General features: G+C 42.9%; 3 protein-coding genes and 1 non-coding gene across 5 annotated transcripts; 3 read left to right on the top strand and 1 right to left on the bottom strand.

Annotated features, from left to right (window-relative positions):
• Positions 1-160: 160 nt before the first annotated feature.
• LOC118385048 (sperm-associated antigen 16 protein) lies at positions 161-2471 on the top strand. Its single transcript, XM_035771851.2, has one exon. It carries the CDS (start codon positions 314-316, stop codon positions 2210-2212), a length of 1899 nt encoding a protein of 632 aa, XP_035627744.1. The 5' UTR covers positions 161-313; the 3' UTR covers positions 2213-2471.
• Positions 2472-2657: 186 nt separating this feature from the next.
• On the top strand, positions 2658-5999 carry LOC118385049 (coiled-coil domain-containing protein 82-like). Its single transcript, XM_035771852.2, has 7 exons — positions 2658-3467; positions 3635-3848; positions 3943-4035; positions 4137-4261; positions 4423-4593; positions 4855-5043; positions 5312-5999. The coding sequence occupies exons 1-7, from the start codon at positions 2946-2948 to the stop codon at positions 5375-5377; spliced, it is 1380 nt and encodes a 459-aa protein (XP_035627745.1). The 5' UTR covers positions 2658-2945; the 3' UTR covers positions 5378-5999.
• Positions 6000-7815: 1816 nt separating this feature from the next.
• On the top strand, positions 7816-7887 carry trnac-gca (transfer RNA cysteine (anticodon GCA)). The gene has a single exon. It is a non-coding gene; the product is annotated as a tRNA-Cys (tRNA).
• An 814-nt stretch (positions 7888-8701) lies between these two features.
• Positions 8702-14937, bottom strand: LOC118385047 (protein O-glucosyltransferase 3-like). 2 transcript variants are annotated; one of them, XM_035771849.2, is made up of 8 exons: positions 14420-14937; positions 12976-13173; positions 12326-12609; positions 11903-12119; positions 11609-11805; positions 11246-11440; positions 9304-9408; positions 8702-9177 (listed from the first exon to the last, which is right to left on the bottom strand). In XM_035771849.2, exons 1-8 carry the CDS (start codon positions 14652-14654, stop codon positions 9034-9036), a joined length of 1575 nt encoding a protein of 524 aa, XP_035627742.1. In that variant the 5' UTR covers positions 14655-14937; the 3' UTR covers positions 8702-9033. The 2 variants fall into 2 exon arrangements, with proteins under 2 accessions (XP_035627742.1, XP_035627743.1); XM_035771850.2 differs by lacking the exon at positions 14420-14937 and adding an exon at positions 13410-13791.
• Positions 14938-25442: the final 10505 nt, after the last annotated feature.

Below are 25442 nucleotides of genomic sequence, written 5' to 3'. Positions count from 1 at the left end.
TAGGCCTAGCTATATAATTACTTTTTTTTATCACAATGAATGCATTCAAATCAATGGCAATGGCATTAGATATTGTGTGATATTGGATATCATTAGATATTGTGTGTTGTGTGTTTCTGTCTATTTTACACACTCCTGCGTAATTGTTGTAGTTGGGGAATAAAGGATTGGGGGGGAAAAGGATAAGTGTTTTTTTATTTAGATTGAAAATCACCCACATTTCTCTGGCCTGTAGGGTTGATTGTCTTATCAATTTCCATAGACACTTGGCAAACAGGATGTTTAATCTCTCAGCGTTCGAGAATGTGTGACCATGGAGACGGGTAAACAAACACAGAAAGCGGTTGTTGGTATAATGGCTGCGAAAAATGAAACAGCGCAAGAATCTGTCGATGGGCCATATTACCTTGAAAAGGTGTTGATACCAGATGACTCAGACGACGATTATCAATATGAGGAGGTTCTGGCCGATGAAGAAAGGAGCTTGGCAGAGGGGGATGATGAGGATTTGGAGGCCGCGGTAAGAGCATTGCGCGATACTTCAGATGGAACGGGGTCAGTGTTACAGAGGCTCAGCTCAGCTAAGCAACCCGTCTCACACATTCCAGAAGTGGTGGACGACTTTCTCCGCAACTTCCTTGTCAAAATGGGCATGAGCAGAACTTTGGATTGTTTCCAAGCAGAGTGGTACGAAATGGAGCAGAGGGGGTTGTTGAAAACCGAGCTAGTGGAGTTTGTGCCTGACGCGTATACACACAACCAACTTCTAGACAACGAGCTGAAGAATGTACAGAGAGAGCGGGACAGCTACAGGCAGGCAGCTTCCAAAGCTAGCGAAACACTGGTCAAACTTCAGAAAGAGAGGGATTTCCATCGTCTGCAGCATAAGCGTGTTGTCCAAGAAAAGAACAGGCTTGTTGAAGACATCAAACGACTGAAGAAGCACTATGGGTCATATGAGCCTGCACTGAAGCAGTTGAGTGATAAGTACCAAGTGGCGCTGAAACAGAAGATGCTCATCAGTTTAGAGAGGGACAGAGCATGTGGCCAGGCCAACAGCCTGGAAGCCACCCTGTGTAATGTACATTCCTCATCTACAATCCGCTCAGCCAACAGAGACACAGGTCTGCCCCCACAACAGGAGAAATATCAGAGTAAGTCTGGGAAAGGAATCCAGCTACAGAATGATGGAATTGCCCTCTATGACCAAGACAAAGACCCAACCAAAAACACAGCTCAGAAACACCCGAAAGACTCAGAGTTTCCTGTCAGCAGCCGTGTGAACCCCTACTTAGGCCAAATTAAAGCCCTGGCCTCACACTGCCCCAAAGCATCTGGATTCCGCTTCACCAACTCACTGAAGGCCCATACCCTGCCAATAAGCTGTCTCGCCCTGCACCCCCGGAAGTTTATTGTAGCCTCCTCCAGTGACGATCAGCTCTGGAGGTTGTGGGGTATGCCCATGGGGGACATGATCATGACTGGAGAGGGTCATAGTGATTGGCTCTCTGGCTGCAGCTTTCACCCAAATGGTGGTAGCCTGGCCACCACCAGTGGAGACACAACAGTAAGGATCTGGGATTTCTCCCAAGGCCGCTGCATCCTGACTCTGGATGGCCACACCCATGCCACTTGGGGCTGCTCCTTCCACTCATGTGGGGACTTTGTGGCCTCCTGCTCAATGGACAACACTGCAAAGGTGTGGGACCTGCAGAGCGAGCGCTGTCGTAGCACGCTGCGTGGCCACGTTGACTCGGTCAACAGTGTTACTTTCCTGCCCTTTTCCAACACTCTTCTTACTTGTTCAGCTGATAAAACCCTGTCTTTGTGGGATGCCAGGATTGGCCTGTGTGCACAGACCTTCTATGGCCACCAGCACTCCTGCAACCATGCCACCTTTAATGCACTGGGCAACACTGTTGCCTCCTGTGATTCATATGGAGTGGTCAAACTATGGGATGTGAGGAAAGTAGCAGCCTTGATAACCATGGACACTGGGCCACATCCCAGCAATCAAATGGCCTTTAGCCCGTCAGGCCGAACACTGGCTATCGCCAGTAATGATGGCTCAGTTAAGCTGGTGGAGCTGGCATCTAGTCAGGTGTCCAGTTTATTGGGCCATGATGATGCTGTCCAGAGTGTAGTCTTTGATCACAAGGGGGAGTACTTATTATCAGCTGGATCAGATGGTGCCATTCTCATCTGGTCATGAAATTAATAAATGCTTAAAATGATTTTTAGCTGATTATTAAATGTAAAATAGACTTCTAATTGCTGACATGTTACATTGTTTGATTCTTGCACATAATTCTGTTCTCCAATTATCTTATTTTTGAAGAACATTTACATTTACATTTTACATTTACATTTAACATTTACCACTTTTCCCGAATAAAATAAGATATTTAAAGATGTTTTATAATTTACTAATTTAATTTTTTTATGAATTGAAGCATGAATAAGGTTTTAATGACCTTATTTACATGATTCACATTAGCTATGCCTATGATTAATACAAATCACTCATTTAATTGACACAAGTAGTCTACCGGTAAGGAAAAACCTAGTCGTTTCTCTCTAGAATGCCCAGGTGCGGCGCTATGATTTTAGTAGCCTTTTTTTGAGTGGAGAGCGGAAGTGGGAAGAAGCACAGACACAACATCTATAAAAACAAAACAAAACGTGCACACGAGATACAATTGGAAGTTTCAATTTTTTTAAGGTTCACCGAGATTAAAGCTTGGTATCAACTTAAGAGTAACGTTGTTTACATATGGTTGATCGCATAGATAATGTTTTATAGGCGACATTTTACACAAATGAGCATGTTCTGCATCTCACATTAGCTAGCTAATTGCTAACGTTAGCCAGCCAGCCAGCCAGGGTTGGTAACGTTATTTAACTTTTATTTGGTCTGTTAACTTAGCAGCACTGTGTAAGCAACTATGGAAAGCCTGTACAAGCGTCAAGTGTTCGCGACGATGCGAAAAAATAAAGCTGAAGCAAAGAAGAAAAGGGCTCAAATCGGTCTGCCGTCGTCTATCCTTGATGACAGTGACGAGGAGTCATGCGCGAGCACGACCAGCATCAGCGCCTCAGACTCAGAGAGTGAGGATCAGAATTCAGACAGCGGGAGCGAAAGTACACCTGCCAGTGGAGAACAGAGTGAAGGTAGTAGCTCCAGCGAAGGTAGATCCCGTCCTCGTCGGAAGCGCGTCCTCGCTGATAGCTCCAGTGACTCTGACAGCGACGTAGGAACCAAACCCAAACGGAAAGTCGTTCCCAAAAAACGCATTAAACAGCAAAGTCAAGATTCTGACTCGGAGGACCAGAGTGCTGCACAAAATGCCAAACAATTTGCTGAAGCCAAAGAGACCGCAGCTAAACGAAAGCAACGCCAGTCTCAACTCTTGGCATTATCCAAGAAGATGAAGTCCCGCGCCCCGAAACGCAAGAGCACGTTGGAGGTAATTTATCACCATATATAATGTAAACGAGCATAACATAACATGCAGTATCTTTAAGTGTTGGTCCATTGTGCAAAATCATGTCGCATATACCCACAAAACGTCCATAAGGTACTGAGGAAATGTTTAACATTGTTTTACAACTAATGTTTTGTTCGCTTGTAAAGATTCAGGATTCGGGTGAAGAAAAGAAAGGTAAAGAAGCTAGTGGTGATGAGGATGATGACCACAATGATGATGCCCCTGAAGTATTGGTGGGCAGTAGTGAAGAAGAGGCAGCAGATGACAGCGACAGTCAGAAGGACTTCATAGTTGAGGATAAGAAAAAGACAGGGGACAAGGAGTCGTCAGATGAAAAGGCTGTTTCTCTTCCACGCCAGTGTGAGTCTTAGCTGACACTATATTGTGGGTCAATGTTTACACCTGAAATCACCACTACTATATGAGTTATGATTCATTTTCCTGTTTTTGCTAGTCATCACTGGGTCTCAGCTCAATCACTTTCAAGTGGTCGTCAAAGCCCTTATGATCAATGTCCTGGATGAAACCTTTCTCAAGTCTCTTTATGGTAAGTGTTTTTTTTTAAACAATAATGGGTCTTTAAAACCATCCCCAATTGACTGTATCATCCAAGTGTAGGGAATCTAATTGGTTGATCACTGTGAGCAGGTGGTGATCGGACAAAGCGATATGCTCAGGAGATGATGGCGTCGCTGTTCCACTTTGATGAGCGGATGATCCTCCCTCGCCTGGAGAACTTAAAACAGAGGAGCAGCTGGACTGACCGGTACAAGGTGAAGAAACATTTCAGAGAACTTAAGTCATTCAACATTGGCTGCATATTCACCGATCTGTATACATCTATGCTTGTACTTTGGCTAAGACTAACATTCTTTACATCATGTGAAAAAACAATATATGCAAACTGAGGTGTGTTTTTTTTGTCCATGTACAGGAGCGGGTGGAGTGTTACCCCAAGGTCCAGCTGATGAAGTTAGGATTGCATGGGAGTGTTTGTGAGGCATGCAAGCTCCAGCGACAGTGCAGTTTCAGTGTGAATCTCTCGGGGCAACTGTATGACCTCAACAGCCTTCAAGAGGACCAATTCATGCCCAGTGACACACAGGTACTACATCTGAGAAGAAACCAACAGTCTTTGTTTTATCCATCGCTGTCCCCAGATGAACGCATATAATATGTGACGTTGGCATCCCATAAAATCCACCCTAACAAAAAGTACATCACAACAGATCAACATCAGATCGAATAATTATGTATCCTTATCCTTGCACCAATTTAACCTTTTGTGAAATGTCAGGTTTGCAGTTTGTCTGAGAGGGTTTTCCACAACAGGTCACCTACCTTGCATGTCTTTCCTAAATTACAGGCTTTCAGTGTGTGCTCTGTTTGTGCCAGCCGAACAGAGGTGTATCATGCTCTGAAACACTTCAAGTACCACTTGTTTCAACACTGCCGGACAGTGATGGAGGAGGAGAAGAATGGCGAGGAGGAGCCGGTGAAGGAAACTGTGAAAAGGGTGTTCACAAAACTGGAGGAGAGTGGCTGGATCTCAGAGGTATATACCCCACTTACTCTCCATAAAATGACAGTACTCCTCATTGAATCATCAAATCAAACTTTGTCACATGCGCCGAATAGTGTAGACCTTACCGTGAAATGCCTACTTACAAGCTCTTAACTCTTTCTTGAACTGTTGGTTATCTAATGCCTGTTTCCTCTTTACTTGTTCCCCCAAACTCCATATGTGTAGAATAGAAAGCCCTGCTCTCTGATTGTCTTTACTGACCATCACTCGCTGTTTCACTCTCATGTCTCTCTCTTAGGAATATGAGAAGTTCCAGGACCATCTCAATGAGGCAGACTACTTCCAGGAGGAGAAGCTAGACTGAAGGTTTTACAACAGACAGGATCATGGATCCATATCTACATCATATCGGCATCCATTTAAGTTTTACTGTTTATTCTGCACATTGTTAGGAAAGAAGTGTTTTATTCCTATAGACATTTGATTTTCATTCAATGTAAACATTTAAGATTGTACTGAAAGCTTTTTAATAACTATTTTCCTCCTTTAGTCGTTACCCTATACAAAGACATCTATTGTACCTGTATTTTATCAACCATTTTATATCAGTAAATGCTCATAAGCAACCAAAACATTTAGTGCAGACATATGTTATATACTGTATGTGCAAAGATGAAGCAGAATACTCTGGTACTGCTGTAAATCAAATTAATGCTACCACTGAGTGTTTTCTTTAAACTGTCCTTACCTTCCCTACTAAGTTGAAGCAGTGTTGTCCTTCTAATAGTTAAGATCATGTCAAATGGAGTTTGCTACAACAGATGATCTGAAATTAAAATTGATCTGAATTGACTATATAAACATGAGTAATGTTCTGTGGACTGCAGTATAGGAAGGTACGACTCTTGTGAGTTGCTTATTTTCTATTAAAAATGCCTGTGTGCTGCTTCATAACACAAACCAATAATAAAAACTACATTAAACAACATGTTGTCCATCCTCATACATTCATATTTCACACTGCAATTTTATCTGGCATGTAAGAAAAACAATTAAAAACACAGAAATAAACCCACAGACAAATGTAACAAACACATCAGTCCCAATGTGTTCTCCACCCTGAGATGTAGCTCTCCCATCAATTCACATTGAGCTGGATCTGCAAGACAATCTAAATATGACCACCACATTAGTCACACTCCTTTGTAAAACAGCCGAATGATGGCCGTTTTCAAATACTCTAGTAAACAGTAAACTATACAAATAAAGTTGCATATTAATTATGCTCCAAAACATTTAATGGGTATAGCAACCAACGTTTCGGCACACAGTGTTGTGCTTTCTTCAGGGTTGAAGAAGCCACTGTGTGCCAAAACATTGGTTGCTACACCCATTAAATGATCAGGGGCATAATTGATTAGTGTGTGCAACTTTTTTTTATAGTATTCAAATACTCACCATTAAGAACATCCTCAAACCACATGCTCTGATCACTCCCACTGAATGTGTCTAGGGAAAGGTTGAAACTTTGTAGGAATTCCTAAATTATTCTGCAATCTGGCACTCAGACGAGAGTGCACTGAAATTGGAGTTGATAGCCAGAGTGAATTTACGAACACACCCTTTGTAGGAAGTCAAGCGCTTGTCTCCTAGGATAAGATGACAGTGTAATAAAGTGTGGGAAAGACAGATGCATGTGTAGTACACAATCAAAGACACTGAAAACTAACTAGATAGCAATTAAATGTACAATACTTTTATTAGTTTAGTACACGTAGCAAGGTAACTAGCTAGCTAGCAAATTCCTAGAGAACTTGATGTAGTTGGCTAACTAGCTAGTATGGACCATTGGTATGGATGGACCAAACAAAGCTAGCTGGTTACTATACATCTTAATTGGGCATGGGACACAAGCTAAGGCTTGATCACCCTTTAGCTGGCCACCTTTGATGAGGGTGTTTCGTGATTAAAGGTGAAAAAGGATCGGCTTGGAATTCAGGTCAAGAGGGTCATTGTTTTTGACCTCTCGAAATGGGATAAGTATGAAAAGCTTTTCTAGAGTAAGATGCTATATGATACTGGGTTAGAAGAAATTGTTACATAGCTGGCTAGCAAACTACTCAAAATGCTCACTATGGCTGCTGTCTTGTCATTCAATTGAACAAATACTCACTGCCTACTTCCGGTGTAGGCTCTGAAACGTTATATTTATTTTATTTAACTGGTCAATTAATAACACATTCTTATTTACAATGATGGCCTACCAAAAGGAAAAAGGCCTCCTGTGGGGACGAGGGCTGGGATTACAAATGTAAATAAATTAAATAAAAATGTAGGACAAAACACACATCACCACAACTACCCGGCGTCGAGCTACTACTAGATATATATCGTAACGACCCTGGGTTTATATCCGCGGAAATGGATTCTGCCACAGGAGTACGCTTTTGCGGCACAGTCGATAGCCCGCCAGACCTCGGGTTCAAGACCTGCTCCCTGCTGTTTCATTACAATATACTTGTTTTGTATCAAAACTGTAGCGATAGACTTTAGACAAAACATTTAAATTATCTAGGAAATAAAACCACAGGCTGGTTAAGTGAAGTCAAAGTGAAGTGAATGTAATACTACTCTACGTAAGTTTTACAATCTAACCATAGCCATCTCGGTGCTGTTGAACGAGTGGCTAGCTATAAATACTAAAACATACCCTATGTAAATTTAACAATACATGCATAACCACCTTTGTGCTGTTCAATAAGTAGCTATATATTTGAAAACATTCCTTGATTTAAACGCACTGGGGGTATAGCTCAGTGGTAGAGCATTTGACTGCAGATCAAGAGGTCCCCGGTTCAAATCCGGGTGCCCCCTCATTTTTGTGATTTTTAGCCTTCGTTGTAGACAAGAATAATGGATCACAAGCAACAGTAACTGTGAAGCAAATATGTAGTTTATTAATTGCGCAATCATAGGTTATTGTCACGAGTCTTGCTCTGAAGGCAGAATTGAGCGATTTCCGCTAGATGGTTGAACCGCAGTATTGTACAAATTCATGAAAACAACATTTCGCTTTTTGGTCTTAATTTAAGGTTAGGGTTAGGCACTATGGTTAGCAGTTAGCAGATTTGATGACTTTGTGGCTGTGCCAGCTAGTGACCACTCTGCAGAGCCTCTTCCAGACCAATATTTATGCCGGGAAAAAAATCAATCTATAGTATATCATGCCAACAAATTGTTTTATATTGTCCCCATCCAAGGAATATCTATAGTAATGGACACTCTTAGAACAGTTGTGGCTGCTTTGCGTGATGTATTGCTGTCTCTGCCTTCTTGTCCTTCGTGCTTTTGTCTGTGCCCAATAATGTTTGTACCCTTTTTTGTTGCTTTCCATGTTATCATGCTGTGTTGTCACGTGTTGCTGCCATGCTATGTCGTCATCTAGGTCTCTCTTTATGTCGTGATGTGATTTGTCCTATATTTATATTTAATTTATTTGATTTTTAATCTCTGCCCCCATCCCTGTAGCAGGCCTTTGCCTTTTCGTATGCCATCATTGTAAATAAGAATGTGTTTATAACTGACTTGCCAAGAAAAATAAAGGTTAAATTAAATAAAAATAAATAACCAAGGCAAATGACCTGATCTTGGTCAAACAGGAGGTTAACAAACATCAAAGGCAATCTAAGAAAATTAAAAAATATATCCATTTTTATAAAAATGCAATCATGATGACCATCATACAATTACAAAATGCAGTACACAATATCACACAGGACAGTGAAAACAGTGGAAATAGATGTTTGCATAATGGTCTTGTCAATAAAGCAGTCATAATCCAGGCAAAGTGAGCTGTGACATGGTCCCTCTGGCTCAAACCAAATGGAATATTTCTCTATATGAATGTTGGTACATCCACTTAGCTAGCAGTCCTGATCTCAGAGGTAATTCTTCCTTTAATAAGCACTTTCTGTATTGAAATAGCTAGGGTCTCGCCTCTTTCCTTTCAAAGTGTTTTGATCAGAGTTCATCCTTATTCCGGCTGGGATCATCTATTTGAGGCTCTCGCTGACAGCTACAAAGGGCACTCTGGTCTGAAGGCTGGGGCACCAGCTCCATATCTGGATGTTGTGTCGGCCGGCTTGTCTGACGCTCAGAGTACATCTGTTATGACAGGAAAGAACTTCCTCAGCCGGGTTTCTTATATCAATGATAAGAATGCTACCTTAATATATGAGCAGATTTAGCATTGGCAAGCATAGCATAAAAACAATACCAGGAGGCAATTACCTGTAGCACACTAAAATAGTAACAGTACAGTCTGTTCGGTTGTACCAGCTCTCTTACAATTGCCTGGCCTGCTTTAGCGATTGCCTGTGCTTCAGCATCATTCTCCTGCAGGGAAAATAAAGACATTACTAATCTTAATCAAATATGCACAACAAAAAAAAACAGCTAAATCCTAATGGTAAAAAAATGCATTCGCAACCAGACAAACATACAAATGGTAGCAATGCATATTGACACACATTGACATACATTCCTTGGCATGTCCTTCCTTAACATGCACTTACTGCTTGGCATACGACGCAAGGCGTTAGAGGGTAGTGTGTACAGCCCAGTACATCACTGGGGCCGAGCTCCCTGCCATCCAGGAACTCTATACCAGGCAGTGTCAGAGGAAGGCTCTAAAAATTGTCAAAGACTCCAGCCACCCAAGTCATATTGTTCTCGCTGCTACTGCATGCCAAGCAGTACTGATGCACCAAATTTGGAATCAACAGGGCCCTGAACGGCCTCTACTCACCCCAAGCCATAAGACTGCTAAATAGTTAACCAAATAGCTACCCAGACTATCTGCATGACCCCCGTTGCACTAACTCATCACATACGCTGCTACTGCTGCTTATTATCTATCCTGTTGCCTAGTCACTTTACCCCTACCTACAGTGCATTCGGAAAGTATTCATACCCCTTGACAATTTCCACATTTTGTTAAGTTACAGCCTTATTCTTAAATGGACATTCAGAGAATTGTCCCGAAGCCACTCCTTCGTTGTCTTGGCTGTGTGCTTAGGGTCATTGTCTTGCTGGAAACTGAACCTTCGCCCCAGTCTGAAATCCTGAGCACAGTGGAACAGGTTTTTTATCAAGGATCTCTCTGTTCATCATTCCCTCGATCCTGACTAGTCTCCAAGTCCCTGCCACTGAAAAACATCCCCACAGCCTGATGCTGCCACCACCACCATGCTTCACCGTAGGGATGGTGCCTGGCTTCCTCCAGACGTTATGCTTAGCATTCAAGCCAAATAGTTCAATCTTGGTTTCATCAGACCAGAGAATCTTGTTTCTCATGGTCTGAGAGTCCTTTAGGTGCCTTTTGGCAAACTCCAAGCAGGCTGTCATATGCCTTTTACTCAGGAGTGGCTTCAGTCTAGCTACTCTACCATAAAGACCTGATTGATGGAGTGCTGCAGAGATAGTTGTCCTTCTGGAAGGTTCTCCCATCTCCACAGAGGAACTCTAGAACTCTGTTCAGAGTGGCCAGACATTTTTTGGTACCCTTCCCCAGATCTGTGCCTCGACACAATCCTGTCTCAAGAGCTCTACGGACAATTCCATCAACCTCATGGCTGTGTTTTTGCTCTGACATGCAGTGTCAACTGTGGCACCTTATATAGACAGGTGCCTTTCCAAATCATGTCCAATCAATTGAATTTACCACATGTGGACTCCAATCAAGTTGTAGAAAATCTCAAGGATGATCAATGGAAACAGGATGCAACTGAGCTCAATTTCGAGTCTCATAGCAAAGGGTCTGAATACGGTATGTTTTTTATTTTCAATACATTTGCAAAAATGTCTAAACTTTTTCGCTTTGTCATTATGGGGTATTGTGTGTAGATTGATGAGGGAAAACATTAATTTAATCAATTTTAGAATAAAGCTGTAAAGTAACAAAATGTGGAAAAAGTGAGGGGGCTGAATACTTTCCGAATGCACTGTATATTGCCAGGTTATCGTTACTCATTGTGTATTTATTCCTCATGTTATCTTTCTATTATTTTTTTCTCTCTGCATTATTGGGAAGGGCCCGTAAGTAAACATTTCACTATTAGTTCTCTCTGCATTGTTGGGAAGGGCCCATAAAGTAAGCATTTCACTATTAGTTTTCCCCATGTTGTTTACGTAACAAGTGACATTTTTTTATTTATTTGACTCTCTCCCTTACCTTAGCCCACTCAATCTTTTGTATGAGGTCAGAGAGACTCCTCTTCACATGGATGTAGTGGGTGCCTGGCTTCAGATGGGTGTAGAAATGCTCATAATATGGTGAGATCTGCTTCAGCACCAAACTGTTCCCCAGCATCAGGTAAGGGAACCTGTAAGCTGCCACTGTACCATCCACATTCACCTGATACTTATACTATAAATGGGAGAGGGAACTCAAGGTGTCACAGTTCTGAATAAATCAATTAAAAATCATCAATGGCTAACATTTCTTTATCTTCTCACTACTCACACATGTAAAATCAGTTTTTAAATGGGAAACTGCTGGCTTTGGGTGATTGGAGTGTTCAGAATGTTCCCTCACCTTGAAGAAGTCAAAGAATCCAACAAGATTTGCTTTCCCCAGATCCTTCTCCCTTTCCCTGAAAAAGAACCAGCCAGTGATCCCGGCGTCTAGCAGCTCTGGGTTTTTCTTGGACAGAGTGACGAGGTGTAGGCGCTCTTCACGACTATCTCGGCCACGGAAGAAGGCCTGTTCCGTTTTGTTGGCCCAAGGGGGACCTAGACACCAAGGAAACAGAATAAGGTTATTGTGAGTAATGATGTGTAAGAAAGCAGAATGAGGTTAAGGGATAGTGTATGAGGTTATAGGTCTTACCTGTGTTGCCTTGGACTGACAGTAGGTCATTGGAAACGCCCCTCATGGTCTCCAGGGTTGAGTGAGTGATGTCGTAAGTGGGCAGAATGATGTCTCGGGTGTCTGTGGAGCCACACCAGGAGATGATTGGAACAGGCCCAGGATCGTCATCTGCTTTCCTTGTTTCCATTGGCCAGTCTCCCACATTTATGTAAAATTCCACATCAGGCAGCCTCACCTTTCAATTCAAATTCAGAGACAAAGACAGGGGAGCTCAGTTTGTGCAGAACAATGAACTAAACAATTATATTGAAAATACGGTATTAGGAGAGTTTCAGGCAACGGACAAAGTATCACAAAACAGTTCAGAAAGGAACATGATCATACTTCTTGATGAAAGGACAGAGACCTGCACACAAAACCCCCCACAAAGCAACTCTTTACCTTCCTGGCTAGGGATAGTAACATCTCATCAGAGAACATCTTGAAGTCAGTGTATTTTCCCAGCGAGCGACGGTACACCTGGTTGTTGATGACAGCATAGTGAATGAGACCTCCTCTGTTGGAGAACCGCTGGGGAACTTCCTGTAGGAGGCGCTGCAGATCAATGGAGGGGAAGGCATTGAAGTCCCTCTGGATCTGGGGTTCCTCAGCAGGACACTGCATAATGCTCTGCCAGGTGGGAACATCATGCTCTGGGCAGTTGCAGTACTCATGATAGACTGGGCCTGAGTATATACAACCAAAAGGATGCATCATGAGGAAGCAGTAAGAATAGATCAAATTTACAACATACTGCCATCGAGTCAAGTGTTTCCCAGCTCCAGTCCCCCCAACAGTACATATTTTTGTTATGGCCCTGGACAAGCAAACCTGATTCTACTTGTCAGCTAATCATCAAGCCAATTAGGTGTTTTTGTCTGGGGCTACAATAAAAATGTGTGCTGTTGGGGGTATTGGAGGATACACTGATCTAGCCTATATTATTCATACAGGCATACTCTGATGAGGAGTTCACTTGTAATTTCTGTCAAATGATCACACTAATCTGCTTTCATTGAAATAATCTGTGAGCCATTGACTGATATAGGTACCTTGTAGGGTGTAAGGTGACTTGGCAACGTGACTGTCTCTGTAGAGTACTTCGACCTTCAGTCCCTTGAGGATACTGCCATACAGACGGTACCTCATCAGAAAAGAACCATCTCCTCTGTCCAGGGGGGGGGGGACGTGGATGCGGACATGCTCCTTCTGTGAGAGTGAGACAATCTTCACTCTGAATGAGTCTTTACCTACATGTAAAGATAATTAAAATGAGTTAGATGGATCACCTCTGTAACGGAAACAATAATGTAACCATAAGGTCAATTAGAGATGGAGTAATTGTCAGTCAGTCTGCAAAGACTAAGCCAACTAGGGGAATAAAAGGGTTCCCAATCATGGACACTGTTTAAGAGTTTGATTTTGTGCAGCAATAAAACATTGGCTAGGGCAACAAAAACATGTATTTGGAAGATGACAAACTCACCATTATATACGAGACCTCAATTGATATTGGGATAAAATGCCTTGAAAAGGATGGATTGCTAAAAAGTTTCCCAAAAGAGAACTTTGATAAGGGATAGACATCCAACAGATATTAAATAATTGGGTGCGTTCGACCGGATCACATTTGTCAAGTCAGTGACTATCGTTGGTCACCGCCTTTCAGTGTGTTGCTTTCTGCATTCACTGCTTACTTACAAGCCATTAACCAACAATGCAGTTTAAAGAAAAATAAGTGTTCAGTAAAAAATAGATAAGTAAACAAATAATTGAAGAGCAGCAGTAAAATAACAGTCGAGAGGCTATATACAGGGGGCACCAGTTAGTTGAGGTAATATGTACATGTAGGTTGAGTTAAAGTGACTATGGACTGCATGAACCTAACAAAATCATGAGATCAAAGGTCATGAAGTTGACTTTAAATGTCTGCAGTTGCTCTTCACCAATTTCATCCTGTAGCCATCACCTGCTTTGTGGGAGGTGCTATTGTCAAGCAATCATTCGGGTGTTTGTACTTGACCCACGCGAAAGAAACATAAACCAATTTGCTGCAATTCATGTGTAGCCTAGAGTGAATGAAGCTCCATGTGATTGAGGCTCTCCCTCACTAATTGATTGCACACATGTGATTTCAGGTTGCGAGTGTGTGATATTGGTGTTGGATTTTTTTTTAAATCGACATAAAGAAAACATTTTATAAACCATGATAACACTGCATTTCTTGGGGCGGCAGGTAGCCTAGAGGTTGGAGCGTTGGGCCAGTGACCGAAAGGTTGCTAGATCGAAGCCCAAGGTAAAAATCTGTCTTAAAAATAAGAATTTGCTCTTAACTGACTTGCCTAGTTAAATAAAATATTTATCTGAGCCTTGCTTTGGAAAACCACATTACTTTCGGCTGTCGCAGATGCACCTCCCCCCGACGTCACTCAACTTTCGTCTTCAGTCGGTTGCGCCCATTGGTTTTAGGTAATTCTGCTGTTTATCAACACGTACCTGGAGAGAGGGTGAAGTTTTTCCCAGCTGAGTTGACAGCCTGGATGATGAAGTATCGGACGGGCAAAACGACTTTTGGGTCGAGCCCTGGACCCCAAACAAGACATTTTTCAGGACCGACTTCACTAGCTTGACAACACGGAAAGTCACTACAACATGTGAATAATATTAAAACTATACAAACTAACGGAAATAAACTCCGTATAGGGTTGAGTAGGTTATCTTTACGCGTCATAGTTAATTTCTAAAAGTAGACTAGCAAACTAATATTTATTTTTATGGTACCAATTATGCAGGCAGCATCTCGTCTTCAGAGAAGGGTGGAGATCGGGGGGTGAAGTTTTGATTTGGCGGAGTGTGATTGGACGGTGTATGAACTCGTGGGTATTGAGGAATTTTGATGAAATACGCACAGGAAAAAGCATTTGTTTACACAGACCAATTATTATCGATTAGATATTACAGAAGAATACCGTATATTACACGCTTTTAATTAAACAAGATTCGTTTAATGTCACGAACTTTTTTCCAGACTGAATGTACCATGAAAATATCCTCGGTGTAGTCCACTGGGATCCATACTTTAGTTCCGCTTACGCAAAGCAACAGTACATAGGGTTAACATTTTTTTTTTAATGATTAAATTATTTAAACAAAAATATTAACTGTGCTCATATGTGCAACGCAGGGCTCTACGGTGCGAGCATTTTACTCGCATATACGCCTAAACATCTAGCTGTGCGACCTGGAATTTTTATTTAGGAGCACAATTGAAACTAGAAAAATGTAAGATTCTAGTTTTATTACCTCAAATATTTTTCATTGTGCTCTTCGATTTTTTTGTGTTCGCAAACATTTTTCAACTTGTAAAAAAGCATAGAGCCCTGCAACAGTAGAGATGTGACTAAGTTGGCTACAATATGGATTCAATTAATGCACATATTTAGTCCCGTTTTAGTAATGTTTTTCAACAATACAGAGAGAGGCCTGTAAGAAATGATTTTCACTAAAACGTGAATTGCTAAATAAAAATATTTGCACAATGTTACTCAAAACATCCCCCTTTGCTAGAGTATTGACTCTTCTCCCAATCATCACTGCTCAAGTAGTACTCTCCATCTGTAGTGGTATCTGAGTCATACTCCTCAAAGTCTGACAAACTGAACCTGTGACGTCTGATCAATGATAAGTGAATTTTAAATCTCTGTGGGCAAAATTGATGACTCATTGAACCGTAGAGGCCGGGTCAATGTCAGGCTCTTAGATCTTAGGATGCGATCTGTTCTATTCTGGCTAACATAGGTTCTCTGGCTCAGTATGCAAGAACAAGCTCTGGAAAGGGTCCTGTGTGAGCGACCAATGTCCCCTGGCCCTCTGATATCCTCCAGACTCCTTAGGTCCCTTGTGGAGGCCATATCAGTTCCTGTGGAGATGCGCCTGTTTTTTGATGTTCGGTTTGAGTAAATGTTGGTGACAGAGATGGAGCGGCCATGTTTCAGGCCCAAATCTGTAGTGGTTGGAGTGCCATTTGGGTATGAGTGCTCTGTGAGTTTAAAACAGCCAGTTGTACTCCTATCTGATCTACTGTCCTTACCTAATGAGCTAAAGAAGGCATCTTCATTCTCCGTGTTGAGGCTAACGTGATTGGGTCTAGAACTTGTAGATTCAATCTGGGATTCTTTTACAACAGATTGACTACTAAAATAGGGTGAATGCTGATAATGTGTTCTACTTAATTCTTCCTTTGATAGTGATGGGTTTGCATTTGATATTGATATTGTGTTCCTTTCTTTGTCTTGAAAACCTAACTGGGCATTCATGGATGCTATTTTAATGGTAGGCATTGTCTGCCCATTCCTGCCTCTGTTCTGTAGTCTTAGTTTTAGCACTTATTCGACCTCTGGACCATTGCTCTTCCCTGTCCCTCTATTCTCAGTGATGTCACAAGCTCCCTCAAGTGTTGAGGGAACCATTTTTCCCTTTCTACCAAGCAACACACTCTCTATACATTTGCTACTGAATGTTATCCTGAGGTGATTCAGTATCTGATCTACTTTGCGGTTGCTTCTGTATCCAGTGGGCTCTTTTTCAGCTCTCTCAGAGACAGGAGTTGCACCCTGAGTAGGCAGATCCAAGCTATTCTTTCTATCTCGAAATGCAAACAAATACTTTTTTGATGTCTGCTGTTTAAGCTGACTGATATGATGTATTTCACAATCATTCATTTCTGAACCAATTGCGTTTATTCTTTCTATGACCTAGTGAAACTGGGGAGCTGTGAAGAGGTGTCTGAGTCCGGTGGGAGGACCTGGAGCTAAGGCTGGAGAGAGAATGAGTTGTAATTGCCAGGTTGGGACCTGTGTCATATACACCTGTAAAATATGCATGGTGTTTGAACATTCTTTGGTTATTGGATTGAACAGAAGCATTTGTCTGCAGATTCCTCTGTGGGCTGATGGCTTTTGATTAACCAACTTGGGCTGCTAAGTTATGCTGCTTTGCCAACATGTTGATTCTCTCAGAAGATGACAACCATCTTGTTTTACTGGGTGGCGAGTAGAGGGAGTTATTGTCACCAGCGGTTAAATGTCTATCAAGTGACTTGGCCCTGTTAGTGTTTTGGACTCTCAGTTGCTGTAGCTGAGGTGTTCTTATACATGGACAGAGAGTTAAATATCAAAGATGAGCTTAATCTGGTCCTATATTCAGGAGGGTAATGAGACCGTGTGGTATGAAGCATGGTTCTGCTGATGCTCTGGGGTGGAGCACGCTGTAGGTCAGAGGCAGGGAACAAGGTGGGATGACTACATGAAATGTGCTGTCTCATGGTGACTTAACTCTCTCTGTGGTCAGAGGAGGGAAGGCCGGAGGGGAGGTTGGAGGGCAGGCCTGAGGCTTGAGCCTGGGTCTCTACATGGTGGGAGTTGGGCAGTGTGGTGGAGCTGCTTGGTCTTAGCAAGGAGAACATTCCTGGCGACTCCACACACCGTGGCCTGATCAAGGACAAATGGCAAGCTGGTGTTATGGCGCAACCAGAGATCTTCTGAAGCGGACTTCTCTGATGGGGCTGCTACATATGTTCAGAGTTGGGCTGTTAGAGGGAATAGATGTTTTCAATTCAGCTGATGGTTGGATGTGTTCTCTCCATTGGATAGATGTACAATCATCATGCTTCACTGGAGGCTGACTGACTGGTTCTGATGCTGGTCCAGTTACTCTCAAATTGTCTTGGTCCTCTCTCTAAGTGGTGCTGCAGTGAGCCTGACCTATGGCCATGGAAGAGAACAAGATTGGCATTCACTTTTGGCACATCTGTATGTATTTGCTAGGAAGCCAGCCTCTTTGAGAGATATCTAATCTTATTTCCTGATTAAGTATGTATATATCAGACCAAAGATTACTACATGGATACTACTAACAGTAATTCAATGGCATTGTGTACTGATGGCATGCATTGTACATCACACAAATACCCACACTTTACTATCTCGCCTGGGACAGCAACCATTTCTAAAATATTTCCTGGTGTAGTTATTACCCAGAAATGTAGTGGTCTACAGCCAATAACATGCTATAGTGTGTCCAAGTCTCTCTTGAAGAAGAGATTTTTATCTCTACGAGACTAACCTGGTTAAATTAAATAAAAATAAAAAACTGCCCACAGGGGGATAAAACCATTGTTAATCCACATACATGGCACAATCCTGGCTGTGAGGACCAGCTCACCAGGGGCAGCACACCACGTACATGGCCCCATCCTGGCTGTGAGGACCAGCTCACCAGGGGCAGCACTCCCTGCTGCAGCACATTACCTACTGCCTGGAGGGAATATCAACATTTACAGACAAATGCATCAACCACATCCTCAGATGAACTTGGCTTTCCACTAGATGTTGGAACATTGCTGCTGGGACTTGCTTCCATTCAGCCACAGGAGCATTAGTGAGGTCGAGCACTGATGTTGGGCGATTCGGCCTGGCTTGCAGTCGGAATTCCAATTCATCCCAAAGGTATTTGATGGGATTGAGGTCAGGGCTCTGTGCAGGCCAGTCAAGTTCTTCCACAGCGATTTTGACAAACCATTTTTGTATGGACCTCATTTTGTGCACAGGGGCATTGTCATGCTGAAACAAGAAAGGGCCTTCCCCAAACTGTTGCCACAAAGTTGGAAGTACAGAATCATCTAGAATGTCATTGTATGCTGTAGCATTAAGATTTCCCTTCACTGGAACTAAGGTGCCTAGCCCGAACCATGAAAAACAGCCCCAGACCATTAACCGTCCTCCACCAAACTTTACAGTTGACACTATGCATTGGGGCAGGTAGCGTGCTCTTGGCATCCGCCAAACCCAGATTTGTCTGGTGAAGCGTGATTCATCACTCCAGAGACCAGTTTCCGCCTCTCCAGAGTCCAATAGCGGTGAGCTTTATTAAACCACTCCAGCCGATGTTTGGCATTGGGCATGTTTGGCATTGCGCATGGTGATCTTAGGCTTGTGTGCGGCCATGGAAACCCAGTTTATGAAGCTCCCGACAAACAGTTCTTGTGCTGACGTTGATTTCAGTGGCAGTTTGGAACTCAGCAGTGAGTGTTGCAACCGAGGACAGACGATTTTGAACCGCTACGCGTTTCAGCACTCTGCGGTCTTGTTCTGTGAGCTTGTGTGGCCTACCACTTCGTGGCTGAGCCATTGTTGCTCCAAGACATTTCCACTTCACAATAACAGCACTTATAGTTGATCAGGGCAGCTCTAGCAGGGCAGAAATATGATGAACTGACTAGTTGGAAAGGTGGCGTCCTATGAGGGTGCCACGTTGAAAGTCACTGAGCTCCTCAGTAAGGCCATTGTACTGCTAATGTTTGTCTATGGAGATTGCCTGGCTGTGTGCTCAATTTTATATACCTGTCAGCAACAGGTGTGGCTGAAATAGCTGAATCCACTCATTTGAAGGGGTGTCCACATTCTTTGTGTATATATAGTGTATTTAGTACTCAAACAGGTCCCACATACTCCCACATACAGTGCCTTCAGAAAGTATTTACAACCATTTAATTTTCACACATTTTGTTGTTACAAGGTTGGATTACAATTGATTTAATTAAATATTTTGCCAATGGTTTACACAAAATAACTTGTAATATCAAAGTGGAAGAAAATAATCTAACATTTGTAAAAAATGAAAAATAAAATACTCATATCTTGATTACATAGGTATTCAACCCCTTGAATCAATACATGTTAAAAAAAAATCACCTTTGGCAGCAACGACAGCTGTGAGTCTTTCTGGGTAAGTCTCTAAGAAATGTGTTCACCTGGATTGTACAATATTTGCACATTATCATTTAAAACATTCTTCACGATCTGTTAAGTTGGTTGTTGATTACATTTACATTACATTTGAGTCATTTAGCAGACGCTCTTATCCAGATCATTGCTAGACAGCCATTTTCAAGTCTTGCCATAGATTTTCAAGACGTTTTAAGTCATCACTGTACCCATGTTACTCAGGAACATTTAATGTCGTCTTGGTAAACAATTCTAGTGTATATTTGGCCTTGTGTTTTAGGTTATTGTCCTACCCTTCCAAAAACGTATTTTGACCTCGGCACCTTGCCGTTGGACACCCAGGTATTACCCGCAACACTCAATCCATCTTCATTAAGTACTGGTGGCCCACCTGTGGTCTCCTGCTACATCAACTCCTGCTCCATACGTTCCCAAACCAAGTCTCCCCGGAACGCACCATCAGGGAAACTCTTTCCCCTCCCGTGCTGTCACGTCCACTCCCGCTTCCCCTCTCCGGTGCTCGACGTCGCCAGTCCACTAACCACCGGTCCTGGCAACACATCCTGACGCACACCTGGCAACCTTCATTAGGCACACCTGGACTTCATTAGCTCTCTGATTACTTCCCCTTTATATCGCACTCTGTTGTTATCACCCACCAGGCAATATTGTTAATGTTTCCATGTTTAGATGCTTTTCTTGTTTTGTATCGTTCAATGTTCTTAATCATTACACTGGCATCCTGACTCCCTGCGTCTACGTTACATTGACTTTCCCCTCATCAAGGGCCACCTTTGCTGAAGTTCCTTTATTGGCTTTTTCCAGATAATCCATGGGTAGCAATCACCTCCCTCCCAAACACAGCCATAGCCAGGTCTTTAACCATGGCTGTGCTGGAGCTACCACCTCTACCGTAGGCCTGCAGCGTGGCATTACTTATGCCCAAAGGGGTAATCCCTCTGCCGATGGTCCTGGCTGTATAGATGTTAACATAATTATACACTAATATCTTAGCACTGTCCAACATTAAAAGATGACAAATACACTTTTGAATGGCTAATTAAGCACTTACCTTTGGGGCTGGTGGTTGGACAGAGTTCTGAGGGGCTGGTAGTTGGGCAGGGACCAAAGAGGCTGGGGCACAGCTTCAAGTTTTAGAAGCAAGGGTATTCATGAGATTGAAGAACAGAAACAAATCAACATATTAAATTAAATAATTTGAAAACAGTGAAAGACAGAAGAGAGAGACATTCAGGTGATTCCTTAACAATTCAAACATGCCTATAACATACCTCTCTGCAAAGACATGTTCAAGGTTGTCAGTTCCTGGTTTTGGACTTTCAACTGTTTCACCTCTTTTTTAAGAGCCTCCTCTTCCTTAGCCTTATTTTCCTTTCTGTGATATTCTCTGATCCTTTGTCCCGTCAGCAACCTATTCAGTCAAAAGTGCAATGTAAGAAAACAGGAGTTCCTTGAAATTGAGAGAGCAATTGAATGATTAACTTTAAGTATCTGCACAAGAATAAAAGCTCTTGGGCCTACCTTTCTCATCTTCTTTGCTGGACTGGTGTCGATCCTGGCAGACTGGGGAGTGCTGGGGGGAGTGTATGGGCGCTTGGTCTGCGTTTCTCTTTGCTTTTGGGTTCCTCTAGTTTGAGTAATTTCCTCAACAATTTGTCTTTGTGCTCAATAAAGGTGTGAGTTGATAGACAGCAACAATTAGGCAAACATTATCTAAGCAAGGCAATAATATGAGACACCAGTTTAACATATCCATGTAAACATTAGAGACAGACAGACAACCAGCCAGACAGACATGTGAGAGAGAACTGATGTCACATATAGTAAGTTACAGACAGACAGAACAAAACCTACCACTTGTTTCAATCACTTTGACAGGAGAACTCTCGTCCTCCCACACATCATCCACTATTTCCCCCAGGTTGAACACCTTTATGAGTTTTTTTTTTAAATTAGTACAATATAAAATGTGGGTGGCTCCTCCAGCCACTCTATTAGCACCCACTTATCTGTAGGTTCAACATCGAGAAATCATTACAATGGGGTCAGTAGGGATATGCTTTACTGAACCCATTGACAGCTACATTAACGTTACTGATAGCTTTGAAAACCCCTTTAGCTTTAGTCTAATGTTAGCTAACGTTAGATAACCATGGCCTCCAACTAAGCTACTGTTATATGACTTAATCTAGCTACTGTAAAGTTAAGTTGTTTATGTCAGATAGCTAGATAGCTAACATTAGCTACATTAGCTAACCTTAACATTAGTGGCTAGTTAACTTAGCTAGCTAGTTGGATATGTGGTTAGTTATTCAGTAAGACATACTAATTACCTACAGTTTAATTACCCAACATATTTACTTATTTTAATTTCCAGCCATTTTAGGAGTCAGGATTGGAGATTGTAGCTATGTAACTTGTCTTGGGATAGCTAGCTAGTGTAAATGTGACCGCTGGAATAAATATGTACATTCCCTGTCTTGCTCTCCGGTCTTTCTCACTCTCGTGTCCGCTCTAACTACACCAGTTTAAACCAATCACGTACAGATGGTTCTCCAGGAGGCATCCCAGGACTACCCGGACGTGGGGGATGTGCTCATCCAAGGTGGCTGAGTAGATTAGGGTGTTGTCGATATACACGACCACCTGGCACCCAAGTATGTCCTGAAACACCTGGGTCACGAATACCTGAAACACAGACGTAGCATTGGCTAAACCTTAAGGTATCACCAAGTACTCGTAGTGCCCAGACACCCTACTAAAGGCCAGTCTTCCATTCATCCCACTCCCGGATGTAGATCAGATTGTAGGCACTCCGCAGGTCCAGCTTGGTAAATAACTGGGACCCGTGGAGCTGTTCAATGGCGCCCGGCCCCAACGGGAGGGGGTAGCGGTACTTGGTGGTGATGGCATTGAGACCTCTGTAGTCAATACACAGATGAATGCACCCCTCCTTCTTGGCCACGAAGAAGAAACCAGCCGATGCTGGGGAGGTCGATGGGCAAATGAAACCATGTTGGAGAGCCTCCTGGATGTAGTCCTCCATTGCCTTGGTTTCAGGCACCGACAGAGTGCAGATGCGACTGCGCGGAGTCACAGAGTCTGTTAGCAGGTCGATGGCTCAGTCCCAGGGGTGATGAGGAGGGAGACAGGGGGAGCAAGTCTTGGAGAAAACCTCCGGGATGTCAGCTTGGAGAGGCAACCACAGGACTCTCAACTGACGTGAAACCACAAAGCAGGTCTTCCGGCATCTGGGTACCCAGGCCGTAATCTCCATCCTCGGCCAGGAGATGGTGGGGTCGTGGAGTTGGAACCATGGGAGGACGAGGACGACTTTGTGTACGGGTACCTGGATGATAAGGAAGGGGAGGCTTTTTTGGTGCAGGGGTCCCACGGTGATGGTAGATGTTGTTGTGTTTTTGTGTGACTGTGCCAGATCCCAGTGGTCGGTTATCCAGAGCTTGAACCGGAAATGGAGAGGAGAGCGGGTATAATGTTATGTTCAGGGAGGAGGCAAGGCCCTGGTCAATAAAATTCCCTGTGGCTCCTGAGTCCATTAGAGCTGTGGAAACAACACAGCTAGGGAAATCGGTACTAAGAAGGGTTTGGTGGAGAGTGAAGATGATGGAATACTCACACCTACCCCGGGCGACGGATGATCACAGGACCGCCCCCTGCTCTAGTGACTCTCGGGTTAGAACGTTGCGGAAACCATTGAAACTGGTGTCCCTCCTGGCCACAATAGGGACAGAGCCACAGTTGTCTCTGACGGTATCGCTCAGCTGCGGGGAGGCGTGTGGCCCCTACCTCCATGGATTCAGACTGACTCAGATCGGCCAATGAAGGAGGGAGAGAGGCGATGGGAGTGCAGACGCTCCCGAAGGAGGTTATCGAGAAGAATGGCCATCGAGATGAGTGCGTTCAATGAGGGGGTGTCGTCTCGGCATGCCAGTTTAGTCTGGACCTCCTCACGCAATCCTCTTCTGAATAAGGTGCGGAGAGCCGGGTCATTCCATCCGCTGGATCCTGTACGAAAGGTGATGGCGTAATCCGCAGCGGGCTGGTCCTCCTGCCAGAGTTGGAGTAGGCTAAATATTGAAGAATATGGAAGACCTCATCCATCACTGTCCACAATTGCGCCAGCTGATCGTGGTGTTGGCAAAGTAGGTCTCCCTGTTCACCGGCCATCTGGGAGATATCTCGGTTGGCTGCTGCTTCCATCCTGTGAGGCAATATTCTGTAACGTAGACACAGGGAGTCAAGAAACAAGTGCAGTAAGTGAATTTAACCTCTCTTGGGTAGGGGGCAGTATTTTCACCTCCGGATGAAAAGCGTGCCCAAAGTAAACTGTCTGTTACTCAGGCCCAGAAGCTAGGATATGCATATAATTGGTAGATTTGGATAGAAAACACTCTAAGTTTAAATTTTTTTTAATATTGTCTGTGAGTATAACAGAACTGATATGCCAGGCAAAACCACGAGGAGAAACCATCCAGGTAAGATAAAAAATTGAGGTCATAGGATTTTCAATTTGTTTTCTATGGGATACCCTTATTATTAGGAACCTGGTTGCAGTTCCTATTGCTTCCACTAGATGTCAACAGTCTTTAGAAATTGTAAACTGGAGCGTGCTTCACATTGTTTTTATCCGGTATCGGAAACAGTTTATTCTGTCTTAAATTGTATTGAATATTTACGTTTTAGGGTACCTGTGGTTGGATTAGGAACATTGTTTGAAATGTTTAGACCAAGTTTACAGGTAATTTATTAGATACTTTGTAGGCATGTTGGGCGAGTTGAAACCGGTGTATTTCTGAATAAAATACGCCAAATAAATTTACATTTTTGGGACATAAAGAAGGATATTATAGAACGAAAGGACCATTTGTGATGTTTCTGGGACATTTTGGAGTGCCAACAGAAGAAGATCTTCAAAGGTAAGGCATGAATTATATCGCTATTTCTGACTTTTGTGGCGCACCTGCCTGGTTGAAGTATAATTTTCATGTGTTTGTATGCGGGGCGCTGTCCTCAGATAATCGCATGGTTTGCTTTCACCGTAAAGCCTTTTTGAAATCTGGATTAACAAGAAGAAGCAGCTGGATTAACAAGAAGTTCAACTTTATTTTGATGTATAACACATATACTTTCAAGAATGTTAAATGTTTGAATTTCACCAGATGTTTCAATTTCACCAGATGTTGGCCAGGTGGGATGCTACCGTCTCACCTGCCCATAAGAAGTTAATGGGAAAGAACGATACAAAACAAGAAAAGCGTCTAAACAATATTGCCTGGTGGGTGATAACAACAGAGTGCTATATAAAGGGGAAGCAATCAGGGAGGTAATGAAGTCCAGGTGTGCCAGGTGTGCGTCAGGATGGGTTGCCAGGACCGGTGGTTACTAGACCGGCGATATCGAGCACCGGAGAGGGGGAGCAGGGGTCGAAGTGACAGTCAAACTGATAATTGGTAAGGGAAACATTTAGATCCTAATGCAGCACTTTGTAGAAACTGTGCAAACTAAGTTTCCAGATATACCCCCCCCTAGTTTCCATATATACACCTCAAATTAATCCGAGCCGCATTGAGGGAGAAGATGAACAATGAGTATAAACTTCACATTAGGTATAGGGTTACATACTTACTTGTCATTGTATAGGTGTGTTTAGTGTTAATATACAGTACACATATCTTCTGTGTTTTTAGACAAAA

This window comes from Oncorhynchus keta, chromosome 6 (genome assembly GCF_023373465.1).
Source record: "Oncorhynchus keta strain PuntledgeMale-10-30-2019 chromosome 6, Oket_V2, whole genome shotgun sequence".
NCBI lineage: Eukaryota > Metazoa > Chordata > Actinopteri > Salmoniformes > Salmonidae > Oncorhynchus > Oncorhynchus keta.
The sequence above is the reverse complement of the archived record's forward strand: the minus strand, read 5'-3'. Positions and strand labels throughout refer to the sequence as shown.

Coding starts and splice junctions, on each gene's coding strand:
- LOC118385049 (XM_035771852.2), top strand. CDS start 2,946: ATGGAAAGCCTGTACAAGCGTCAAGTGTTCGCGACGATGCGAAAAAAT. Junction 3,468..3,634: donor AACGCAAGAGCACGTTGGAG/GTAATTTATCAC, acceptor TCGCTTGTAAAG/ATTCAGGATTCGGGTGAAGA. Junction 4,262..4,422: donor GCTGGACTGACCGGTACAAG/GTGAAGAAACAT, acceptor GTCCATGTACAG/GAGCGGGTGGAGTGTTACCC.
- LOC118385048 (XM_035771851.2), top strand. CDS start 314: ATGGAGACGGGTAAACAAACACAGAAAGCGGTTGTTGGTATAATGGCT.
- LOC118385047 (XM_035771849.2), bottom strand. CDS start 14,654: ATGACGCGTAAAGATAACCTACTCAACCCTATACGGAGTTTATTTCCG. Junction 12,610..12,975: donor GTCACCTTACACCCTACAAG/GTACCTATATCA, acceptor GTATATACTCAG/GCCCAGTCTATCATGAGTAC. Junction 9,409..11,245: donor AAAAGATTGAGTGGGCTAAG/GTAAGGGAGAGA, acceptor TTTTCCCTGCAG/GAGAATGATGCTGAAGCACA.